Source organism: Cyanistes caeruleus, chromosome Z (assembly GCF_971803275.1).
Source record: "Cyanistes caeruleus chromosome Z, bCyaCae1.hap1.1, whole genome shotgun sequence".
Taxonomy (NCBI): Eukaryota; Metazoa; Chordata; class Aves; order Passeriformes; family Paridae; genus Cyanistes; species Cyanistes caeruleus.
In genome coordinates this window covers 8,414,331-8,426,646 of record NC_141732.1, presented here as the reverse complement: position 1 = coordinate 8,426,646, position 12,316 = coordinate 8,414,331, and the positions used below count along the sequence as shown (strand labels likewise).

At 36.5% G+C, this 12,316-nt stretch overlaps 1 protein-coding gene and 1 long non-coding RNA gene across 12 annotated transcripts in view; one reads left to right on the top strand and one right to left on the bottom strand.

Annotated features, from left to right (window-relative positions):
- APC (APC regulator of Wnt signaling pathway) overlaps nucleotides 1-12,316 on the top strand; it is a 103,541-nt gene that overhangs the window by 68,855 nt on the left and 22,370 nt on the right. For 8 of the 11 annotated variants that reach the window (XM_086868082.1, XM_086868078.1, XM_086868081.1 and 5 more), the window contains 2 exons: nucleotides 2,113-2,196; nucleotides 8,876-8,980. In XM_086868082.1, coding sequence (XP_086724208.1) covers nucleotides 2,113-2,196; nucleotides 8,876-8,980 — 189 coding nt within the window. The remainder of the gene's footprint in view (nucleotides 1-2,112; nucleotides 2,197-8,875; nucleotides 8,981-12,316) is intronic. The other 3 variants (XM_086868086.1, XM_086868084.1, XM_086868085.1) reach the window with 1 other exon arrangement.
- The window catches only part of LOC111940698 (uncharacterized), a 33,094-nt gene continuing 29,964 nt past the window's right edge, over nucleotides 9,187-12,316 (bottom strand). Inside the window, exons 8-9 of the long non-coding RNA XR_015280570.1 lie at nucleotides 11,564-11,714; nucleotides 9,187-10,984 (exon numbers count right to left, since the gene is read on the bottom strand). This is a non-coding gene — a long non-coding RNA (uncharacterized LOC111940698). The remainder of the gene's footprint in view (nucleotides 10,985-11,563; nucleotides 11,715-12,316) is intronic.

The following is a 12,316-nucleotide window of genomic DNA, read 5'->3' as shown; positions in this document are numbered from 1 at the left end:
GCCCATTTGCCATTAGGCTCTACCCCTTTGTGGCAAGAAATGCATTCATTTTTTTTCTGCTTCTACAATGTTTGGCACAAAATACACTCCTGGTTAGTGGAAATCCTAAGTTTCCCTGTAACAGTAAAAATTAATTAGAAGAATGATCTGATGTTTAAATCTCTGGGCGAAAATTGGAAAGGGCGGGTAGAATTCCTGCCCTTTTGGAGGATGCAGTAATACTTGGCAAATCATGCAGTATTTAATTGTTTTCATCTGCACAAATTTTTTTTCCTGTGTTTAGGTGCATATATAAATATACACAGATTTTCTTGATGCCCTTTATTGGATACATTGCTGGTTACACAGAAAGAAACTCAATTTATGGTAAATTTTGGAGACACTTGCATTTTTTGAGTGCTTAAAGGGGACCTGTAAGAAACCTTTTAGCAGGGAACAGTGATAGGAGAAGAGATAATGGCTTTAAATTCATGGAGAGTTGATTCAGATTAGGTACAAGATAGAAATGTTCTACGGTGGGAGTGATAAAACACTGGAAGAGGTTGCCAAGAGGCAGCAGGGGCCCCATTACTGGAAGCATTCAAGGTCAGACAGAGCTTTCAGTGACCTGATTTACTTGAAGATGTTCCTGCCCTTGGCTGGGTGTTTGGAATAGATGACCTTCCAAGGTCTCTTCCAACCCAGACTATTCTATAATTCTATAAAATTAAAGTCATTCTTAAGGACAATGAGAGGTGTACTTTGTCAGTTATGCATCATGTCACCAGTGCATAGATATTCCCAGAAATATTTTTTATCTTTCTAGTACTAAAAAATTTCTTGAACCAGGAGCAAAGGGTGGAATAAATTATCTGTTTGCCTCTGTGCTGAAGCTTTTATGTGTTTTCCAATAATTTTCTTTACAAAATCAAGCCAAATTTATAACTTAAAGTTTTAGCTTTCCGCCTCTACTAAATGTTGATGCTTATGGTGCTTTTCCCATAGTTGCTTCTGATGTGTGTTTCAGTCATTCATATTTTGTCATTACGTTTTCTTTTGTATTTCTAAATTTTCTAGACAGCATTGTGTTTTTTTGCATGTGCATCTTTTGGCATTAGCACCTTTTGCAAGTTCATCCTCTTTCCATTTTCAGATTATGAATGTGTCAGATAAGATTGGGTATAATGCTGATCTTTGCAGTGTCCACTAGATTGTTTTTCTAGTATAGTGCTTTCTTCAACAATATGTCCATTTTATTAATCTATCCAAGGCACAAAAAAATACTGTTCAATCAGGTCTTCTGCCCACATTTAAAGTCAAATAATGTGAATTTATTAAATTATCAAGCTCATGCACTTACTGTTTCACAGACTGATGATGCATCCTGTGCTTCACTGTACAGTTTGTGTGGAGTGCATGTATCCTGTTACGTTTGGAGTCTTTACATTCCCTTTGCTAACCACTGAATGGTTGTAGTGAGAAAGGGGTAGCAATATGCCTGTAAAAAACCGATTCAGAGGTGTCTGTAAAACCCAGATAAACCAGAGAAGCAGTATGTAGTTCTTTGGTTTTTTATACTTAGCCTGTTAAATTCTTTGGGATTTGTAGAAGTCGTAAATATCAGAGAGAGGGCATAAGCAAAATTCCCAAATGAGTATAACAACTGGATATAATAGAAATCTGTCAGGGTCTCATGCCTTCAAAGACACTCTGCAAATAAAAATATCTTTCAGATCTCTGTAAGGCAAATAAAATTCTGATATTTGAGATAAAAGTGGAATAGTTTGTTAAAGATATGCATAAAATGTCAGTTTCAGAAACAGGAATATTGTGCATGTTAAGTGTAACATTTTTTTAATACCTAAATGTGTTCTGTATGATGACCTATTACATCCAGTTGAGTATTCAATGTTATTAAAACCCCAAATACTCAGTTTTGAATGCTTGCAATCATTCATTTCATTATGAAGAGTACTTCAATTAATGCATGTAGTACCTCTGCATGTACCTACTGAAGTAGGTTTGTTTTGTACAGTCAGCAGTATTTGCCAAGAACTTTTCATACTGTCAGTCTGTACAGTAAGTAAAAGGAGTTTTTGAACAAAATCAAACGTGAAAATCCATTCATTTCAGGCAAGGGTGGCCAGAATTCAACAAATAGAGAAGGACATTCTTCGTATACGACAGCTCCTTCAATCACAAGCAGCTGAAGCAGAGGTTAGTGAGCAATAACTTGCCTTTTTGTATTATGGTATGTATATTTTCTCTAAAGAACCCAAAATATTTGAATAAAGTGGAAGGCAGGATTATTCCCATCGGCTGTTGATGTCACAATTAATCAGGTAGTCAATCTCCTTAGACTATTACTTGCCCTGTTTCTAATGAACTAAGGATGGAATACTTGGATTAGTCCTCATACTGCTGTGGAGCTTCAATCAATAATCATATAATTCAAAAGTTTAGCTTGAAATTTCAGTAAAAATGTCAATGTGCAATCTCCTTATAAAAGCTGAGTACTGGTTTTAAAAATGATTAAACCAATCAGTTGTACATGGCTTTCTAATTGTGAATCTCTGATAAGCACCTTCATGGTTTGCTTGTCTTTTGAAAGAGATAAGATGTAAAAAAAAGGATGAATAGAGCTTCTTCAGACTTCGTTATAGATGCTTGGTATATTTTTAGTGTTTAAGTACAGGGTTCTATATTAAGACATGCAGGTTGTTTCCTGCAAATTACAAAGTCCATAGCAGTAATTGCCATTAGCAGAAACTGCTCTTGTGGAAATTCACTTAGAATGTCAACTCCATTTCTTGTACTGGTAAATTAAAGACTGTGTTTGACATGAATATTTTATGACTTGTTTTCACCAAAAATAACTACAGAAAAAGCTCAGAGCATCATTTAGATCACTAAAGGATGTATATTTTTCCATTTTGTAAAGTACTGGTTTCATAGTTCCAGGATTTGGGGGGAAATCAATTCTTGTAAGTGATGCAGACCGTGGTGCATGAAATTAAAGTTGCCTGGTCTATTGACATGAGTCAGTCCAGGTGTGTATAGATATTGATGAGATCTCTCTAAGGCTTCTCCTTCTCCAGCTGAACAGTCTCAGTTCTCTCAGCCTCTCTTTGTGTGAGAAATGCTCGACCCTAAAGGACTGCTGTAAACTGCCCAGGTTTTGTTTCAGTGAATCCATTGTAAATCCAGCTTTATTGTGCTGGGGAGGCCTGAACAAGACTTTGGATGCTGAGTGGAGAGGAAGGGCCATCTCCCTGGCAATGCTGGGAATATCCCCTCACTGCAGCACAGGACACTTGGACTTTTTGCCACTATGCCTTTGAAAGGATGGCCCACCAGAATCTCCAGGTGCTTCCCAGCTGGACTGCTCCAGCCTGTGCTGGTGCCAGGGGTTGTTCCCTCACAGGTGCAGGACTTTACACTCCCTTTCTTAAACAGTTTGAGCTTCCCTTCAGCCCATTCCTCCCCTACCATCCAGGTCCTTCTCGGAGTCAGCTGAACCCCTGTGCTGTATCAGCTTCTCCAACCTGGGGAGGGTGCACTGTGTTCCAGCATGCAGCTGTTGGACAATATAATATTGTCTCAGTATTAACTCTGGCTTGCCTCCAGCTGTACTTCGTGCTACTGATTGCAATCTCCTGATTCCCAGCTATTTCAGCAGTTTTCAGTCCACATCCCTGTTCCCCCACCTCCTGCTTGCTCCCCAAGCAGTTGTGCAGGGATGTGCTGAAGAGCAGTGCCTGGCTGTGCCCATATTACCCAGCACAGGCTTGGAGCTTTCCCAGCAAGGCAGCTTTGCTTCACCTTGTTCTTCCTTGAATGCCTGTGCCCAAGGACATTCCTCTTACCTCAGCTGTGTGCATTGCCTTTGTGTTCCTACCAGCCAGGGGTCCTGCCTTGCCAGCCCTACCCTCTGTCCCCTGTCATTTCTGGTGTAGAGCTCTCCCTGCTGGGTTGACGAGGCTCTCAACAGGTACTTTTGCCCCTTATAGTCAGATAGATCCTGTCCCCAGAGTGTTTATCTTTTACTCTGGTAAAAACAAAACAAAACCAAAACAGTATTTTGAACTTACTTGAACTCGTGGATTCAGCATTGAGATGAAACTACAGAAAAAAGGTTTTGTCTTAGTTTTTCACTCCATCCCCCAAATTATTTGGCTGCCTCATACACTGAAGGTCTGATATATTCAAATTTTTGTGTGATGTGTCTTATCTGGAAAATGTTTGGGTATCTGGTTTCATAGTTAAATGTTTTAGGACAGAGTTACCAAGGTGCCATTGGTGGTAAAGAAGGCAGTCACTACAAACACCCTAATACTTTATAGTGTGTTTTAATCATTTCCAAGTGATGACCATCTCCTACAGAGAGCAGCTGGGTCTGATTCTGAAATTGTCTGGTGGTGCAGACGCACTGCAAAGTCCATATAACTGAAAAAAACAAACATGAGACTTTTTTTAGATTTTTATCCTGTGCCTGATACTGTTACTGAAGAACTGTGTTTCTTTTAAGAAGTCTATGCAGCAGTGAGAAAATGCTTGAAAACACTTTTAACCATAGCACAATAGTGTTTGATCCCTATATTTGTGGTTAATGCTTAGTTTTGTACCATACACTGCTTAGTACGAGCCCCAGAGATTAGCACAGCATTGTGTTAACTCCCTACATCTGTGACTAAGTTGTGTTCCAACTTCCTTATTTACTTATATCAGTAGTTAATATGTACTAGCTGATATCTTAATTTTGAGAACAAAGATTGTGTGTGACAGCAAAGAATGATAGAAGTAAGTACATTATGGCCTGATCACATATTTGAGATATTCTCAAGGAGAAGAGATTCATCAGAAGATCTGAACCATATCAAGATAAGTCCACGGAAATAATTAACACATATGCATATATTCAGGAAATGCGATGAATATGTATTTGTTTCAGGATTATAGCCTGGTGTGTTAGTCTGTTACTGAGCATGCTTTGAGGAGAATTCCCCATGCATTCAGCACTGGTGATAAAGAAATGTTGGCTTTCTAAGCTGGTAATTTGGTTGTAGAGTTTATTTTCTGGTTTTCTGTGCCAATAACCAAATTGAATGTGCTCCTTATGCTATAAACATCTGGTAACAGCAGCAATAAATATCACAGCTTGTCTGCTGATACAGGAGGCCCTGTGGTGATGCCAGTCACTGTGGAATCCAAGTGCAATATATCTTGAAGAGTAAGACCAAATATAACACTGCAACATAAAATCAGCTTTTGGAAATCAATGAGCAGAGAAAATTCCCATACACATTTTATTACATTTTTAAGGTTTGGCAAATTGCTAGGTCTTGTGAGTTATTCTAGAAAAAATTGAAGTAGTTTACCTTCAAGTGGTGGTATCTTCATCTACTGTAGGGTTTGACCTGTCCAAAAAGAATTTTCAGCTCTTGGGTACAATATGAAATTATTTAAAAGGAAAAATGAAATTTTTGGCAGTAGTGGTAGAGGCCATTCTTCCACAATATCTGTAACTTGAAATATGTGAAATATTTCCATTAGGCAGAATTTCTATATGTAAAATGTAAAGGATTTTTTTTCTTCCTGAGATTATGCTCAGCAGGTTTTAATGGATGGACAGGAACATTCTCAAGGATTTGACTCATGAGACTTTCTTTGTCTTCAAATCAACTGTATCAAAATTATTTATTACAGTTTCTTGGGTTTTTTGTTGCATTTTCCATTTTCTGATATATGTGTTACCTATACATTGATGTACATTGCATTTAATATGGAATGATGGCAATTCCTAATGAAATCAGTGTCTGCTTTGGTAACTTGCATTGACAAAATATTGGGTAAATTATTTGTAATTGGCTTTCTTAGCAGAAATACTCAAGGTCTCCTATGCTAGTTAGAGTTTATAATTTTCTGCTAATAAATACATGGAAACTAATAATTGGTAATGATAGTGCTTGCTGACTTCAGAAACACTTAGAAAACTGGCAAATGTGATGGAAGGAGCAGCTCCATATCTCTGTAATCAGCACACCGAGTCTCCCACAATTTTGCTGCAACAGCAAACAAGTGAACTCTTGTCAAACTGATTTTCATGATCTGATGCCAAAATTCAGCAGTGACAGGTTACAAACCCAGCTTAGGCCTCCTCAAAAGTCATGCCTCAAAACAGGTGGTGCAGTTTAACCCTGGGGACCTGAGTGCCATTCTTTGGCAGCTGTGCCTCACATAGGGCTTACAGAGCCTGCTGCTGTTCACATGCTCTGATTCTTTGCTGATGTGGTTGGTGTCTTCTGTATTGTCTTCTACAGGGCCCGTGTTTGGTGTTGGTGTTCATGTCCCATGAAGAGGGGACATACTTCCAGTGGTTATATTGCCTTTCTAACCATTAATCTGTAGTCTAACAGATAAATATTAATTTATTTACAGTAATACCATAACTATTCAAAAATATATTTACATTATCCATGTGAATGGATATGTGCTATTTTCATACATAATAAAAAAATGTTTAATCATGTATGTATATAATAGATATTTTTATAAATACTCAGTGTTCAACTAATAACCTGCTTTCTGCTGCCTGTGTTGTTATTAACTCCTTTGTGTCAGTCTGCATGAAGAGGACAGCTCACTTCAAATGACTTCAGTGGCTGAAGTGGTAGGGAGTCTTCACTGAGAACTCGCAGATTGGATGTTCAAGTCCAGCTGATAACTCATGTGACAGTAATGGGTTTGCATGTTGCAAGCACGTTCTGCATTTCAAATTAGATAAGCCCTGCTAGTAACTGCTAAAAACTGCCTTGCAAATTAATTGGTGTGTTGAGGTGACTGGTTTTCGTATTTGCATATTCTTGAGAGTGCTTAGGGGAAATGGGAAAGCATCTCATTCATAAATAGCATATAGCAAACAAATGCATGTGAATAGTAGTAGAGAGTGTTAAAGGAGAGCAAAAACATTTCTTGTCAGGGAATGAAATATCTGTGTGTGTCTGTGCTCTGAATGCAGCAGAGCTATTTAATAAATACACCCCATTTTCATCACCCTGCCCCAACCCCAGGAGGAGGGGGTTCTTGGAAGAGGAGTATTGTTCCCTCTCAGGTGACCCAGTGAGTCAGAGACCTGCTGAAGAGCCATTCAGATTCTCACCTCTAGTCATGTTCAGTATTGCTTCCTTTGTGGGATTCAAAAAGTCATTTAGTGACTGGAAAATTCTGCCTTGAATTACACTGGAGACTTAGATGTCGACTTTGTGAAACTCATAGTTATGCTTTATTCAAGATTGAATGTGTTGTGAGACAGGAATTCAGCATTATAGTGAATTCACCTTTATGTACATCAAGGTCTGACCTTGACTGAGTGCCTCATTCTTGCACTGGGAACCAAAGTTTCTTCAGTTACTGTATAAACATAAATAGTAGTTTCATTTCATACACAGTGACAGAGAGGGTGAAAAATTAGAGATCAGATTTAAAAAGTAGTAACACTGTGTGTCCTAGAATACTTTGAGATTTGCTTCGTGGCTTACTCATTTTCTATAAGTGAAGATATAATGTCAAGGAATTTGTTACCTATAGTTGTTTCCAGTTTTCTCATATTCTGTTTTAGATTTTTCTTGATTTTACATATTGCTATTACTAATTTGTGTAATATTTTGACATACCTTTTTCCTTTAGTTAAATTATATTTACAGTTTTAAGTTTACCCCTAAGTTACCATTTCCTGTGCTCATTACTGGTTTCTGAAATTCTGCTCAATGTTAAGTGAGACTCTTCTGTCTTAGATGAACAAAACAGAGTTGTTTATTCCAGTGATACTGTATTAATTTAATCACTGAGAGTATTCAGAGATGTTTCAGGGTCTGTACATTGAAGAGAGGTATTGCTAAAAGTCAGAGATAAATATCATTAAAGCAAGTTGAGGCAGATTTTGCTATGCTGGCTCTGCAGCTTACGTACATTGCAGAGCCACATAGAAACTGCATGACATACACCATATGTGGCTAAACAGAGTAATTAAGATTGTGTTGTCTGTTAGGTAGTAGCCTCTCAGTCTGTGAAATGAAGCTTGGTAGCAAAAATAATACTTAGAAAATAATCTCACTTTCAGCTCCAGACTTCAGCCATTTCCATGGATTATTCATGTCTTTCTGAAAATCTGAAATGTTTTAAACACATTAATAGATGACGTTTGATACTTCACATATTTCATAACTGCTCATTTAAATGCCTGTCAGTGGCAGGGAGACTAATTCAATTTTTATACAGATGTATAAAAATCCATTTTCCTAAAGGAACTGAAACCTGCCCGTATCAGCTTGTCACATCAGTTAAATTTATTTTGACAAAATTTTAGATAGATCAGTATCAGGCTGTATAAATTTCTTTTCTGTCAAAAAATTCCTGCACTGTTTGTCCTTGACATTTAGAAGGATTCTTGTAGTACAGACAGATATCCTTCTGTTCAAGTAGAAATTATTCATCTTTGAACGTGAATCTCAATTGAACAGTGCTGACCATGGTCCCCAGTAAAAAAAGCAGAGATCACATGGCCAAGCAGAGCAGACAGTTGTTTGCTCCAATTTTGTTACATTTCTGATAGGGATGTGAGCACAGCTGGTGGAAAATGATGCTGCTGTGTGTCACAGTGGATCCTTTGTCTTGCAGGGCTGTAATCCTCAGAGGAAATGCTTCTCTTTCATCTCGCAGTTTTTTGAAGGCGCTCAGTCTCGGCTGTTAATTTTTGAGGCTCAGGGTTATGAAATGCAAAGTGCTGCTCAGTGGCTTCCTGAGGATGCAGTATTGATGCACTCACAGCCAAGAAAGCTTTGAATGGTAAAATGTACCTCATTTCTGTTTGTAATTTCATAAACTCTTGTATTAACAGAGAGCACCTCAAAGCAAGCATGAGGCAGGTTCCCATGATACAGAGAGGCAGAATGAAGGTCAAGTAGCAGCAGAAATCAGCGTGGCAACCAGTGGTACTGGTCAGGTAAATCGAGTATTTTGATTGTTTTAATATAATTAAATATTTAAAGCATATGAAACCTACATGTTGGTTACTGTGTTTGCATGCCTACTTGTTAAAAAAAATTAATTATTTTCTTCTTTCCATCTATATCTGGGAAATTTCTTGTATTTACTGGAAGGAAGTGTTTTAATAAAGGGAAGTATAAATATTCAATAATGCAGGGAGCATTTTTCTTTTGTTTAAATGATTAATGAGCCTAATGGTGTGAAAGAGACAGCAAGATTGACTACTGAAAATGTATTTCATTGTAGGTGAATTGTAATAAAGAAGTGTTAGCAAACTATGAGTTCAAATTTTTGTTTTAGAAACTGCCACTAAGATATTGGTGATTTTTAAAAAAAAGAAGTAAATGACAGGTTTATTATTAATATTTCTTTAATACTGTATTATCTAAAGCTTTGAAACTGAATGCATCAATGAAGTAATCTGAAAGTTGGCTGAGAGGTTATTTAAATGCTTCTAAATAACGCTTCATTGCTGTTCCTCCTTTTGTTACTGAAATACAGCAGTGGAATATTTTGAGGTATACATTAAATTCTTTACTTGCCTTTTAAAACCAATATTTATCGACATTTATTACTTCTCTCTTTGGCTAAAAATACTTTTATTTATTTACCATGATTATTTCCTTCATGATTTCCAACTGTAGCTTAGACATTCCCACTAGTAATTTGGGTTTTTAAAACTTCACACTACAGATTTAACAGCTGAATTCATATACAGGATATTTTTGTTACTCCAGGGAAGTAGAATTATTAAAATATTTCCAAAAGTGTCTTGTAGATGTATCAGAAAGAATTGTGGTTTGGCTGGAATATTTCACTTGATTAAACATTAAGCACAACCCATAATTTTGCTTTTGAAGTACATTTGATCACCATTTGGAATTAAATTCTATTGTCCATATCTTATTGAGGTTCTGACTCTTTAATTCTTATGACAGCTTTATTGTTTGGGAAGAAAATAGCTCACTGCTGCTTTGGGGCTGAAAGCATAATGTATTTAAATAATTGATGCATTGTTGCTTTATCATCCATCTTCAGAGAATGAATTAGGAGTTTTTCATGGACAATATATTTTGCAGAGAAGGAAGGGAGGAAGGAAGAAGGGATTGTCATGTCTTGGCAGACTTATACAAATGGAAGATCCATTCATAATTCAGTTGACGCCTTAACATTGAGGATTTGTGCAGTTTTGACCTTCGCCTTGTAAAAATGTATGAAACATGGATATTCCTTCCTCCTAATGGGGGATAGAGCCAGGGCACTGTATCTGTGTTAAAACAGCCATCTGGGGATTATTTGCTTTCAGTTCAAGTCCAGACAGAGGAGGTTTAATGGATTGGACATAACATTTATTTCTGATAAACCAGCTCAGTATACTTAGAGCAATCACCATTCAGTGGAGTGGGAAAAAAAAAGTTTTCACTAAATTATTTGGTTCTAATTGGTTTTGTAGTCAGCGTTAATTGAATCCAAGATCTTTCACTATTCAAGTGTGTCCTTTTCAGTACCATCTTTCAACTGTCTTTTCTTTTCCATTGCACTCACTATTCTCCCACTGAAGTAAAATTTTGTTCATAGCCTCATTTTGCAAGTTCTATAAAGGAACTTGTTGAAATTGTCCATCTTGTTAAGAAAATATGTCACAAAACAGGGAAAATTACTCAGCTGGCATGGTAAATAGCAGGGTAAAACAAGGAGTGAAGGACAGTGAAGTATAAAAGGTGGAAAAGAGATGAAGTAGACAGAAAAATATTTTGAAGGAGGAAGTCCCACACAGGAAGGGTACACGTAACCTTTCCTTCTCATTTCCCTTTGTTTTTGATGAATGTCTGCTCACCTGACATCAGTTTCTTGGCATTAGTCTTTACAAGCCAGTGAGAAATGTAGTTACACTTCAGCTGAACATCCTGGCTCAGGTAGCAGAGCCACATGATGACTCTGAAGGAATTGGTTACCTGAACTGAAGTTAACACAGTTAGGGGGAAACTACCGTAAAATTTTGCTATTTCCATCTACACCATGGTAAACTTTTAATAAATACTGCCCTAGACTTATGTCATTTTTACCTTCTTGGATGAAACAATCACACTGAGCATAATAATTGATCATTTTGATATGTACATTATGTTGGACCTGTAATCCTTCGAATGTAGTTTGAGGAAATATGAAGGGATTGCAAGGTGTAAAAATTTGGGAATTCATTCCCATATTCCTAGCACTGAACATTATTTTTCTAAATAATGGAGAAAATATAGTGTGATTTTCTTCCTAAGCTTTTAAATCTTGATTTTTTCCCTGTAGTCAACAGAGAAAATAAGGGTTTGTTTATAAAGGAAATATAGATTGGAATAAATGTTGCTAATATAAATGATTTCAATTACACTCCTGTAGCATAAAATACTTCTTCTGGAACATGTATCACATTTTCTGGATTCAAATGCAAGAGTGAAATGAGTATTATAATGTTAATGTGTTTAAATATTCCAGTATAACTAGATTCTATTCTGTCTGTACAAACACTTCATTAAGTTACACCTACCTTATACTTATATTTTCTTTCAACTTCACATTTAAGATGCTGAACTGCACGAACTGCAAAATTCCTCTTTCTTTATGGAAAACATAGAAGAAACAGACATTATTTCAAAGTGTCTTCCATGGAGTTTTCTTCAGTATGCTACCTATTTTTACTGGAAAAAAATTGTATTCATTGATCCAGATAGTTTGAAAACATTTTGCAAATTAGGCTAATATTCCATTAACAGATTTTAGCTTTTTTGAGGATCAAAGAAAAACTGGTGACTACCTCAGGAAAACAGCTATTGATACTAAAACTGTTCTCTAAACAAATAAATATTTTTAATGTCCCAAAGCAAATGGGAAGGGAGAGACATAGCAAGGGAAATTTCACAGATAGAAAGAAAACAACACCAAATAAAAAAAAGTAAAGAATATGAATGGATAAAAAGTGGCAGAAAAATGAAAAATGTAAATACATTAAATTAATTAAAAGAAGACAGATGCTAGTAATTGAGTCTTGCTAATACAAGTAGGAGCACACCTAGATTCTAGGAAAATTATGTCAAGTTGTGTCAGCATTGTTTTATAGTTTTCACTAAAAAACTAAACTAAAAAAACTATACAACCACTTATAATTTGCTTTTGAAATGGACAAATTCAAGTAGAGTTATTCATTGCCCAGATCAGTCTCTCTTACTGGTGGGTTCTATGCCTATTCAAATGCATTACGGAATCTGACATAAACGCTGAGGTTGTTTTTTTCACTCTGTCA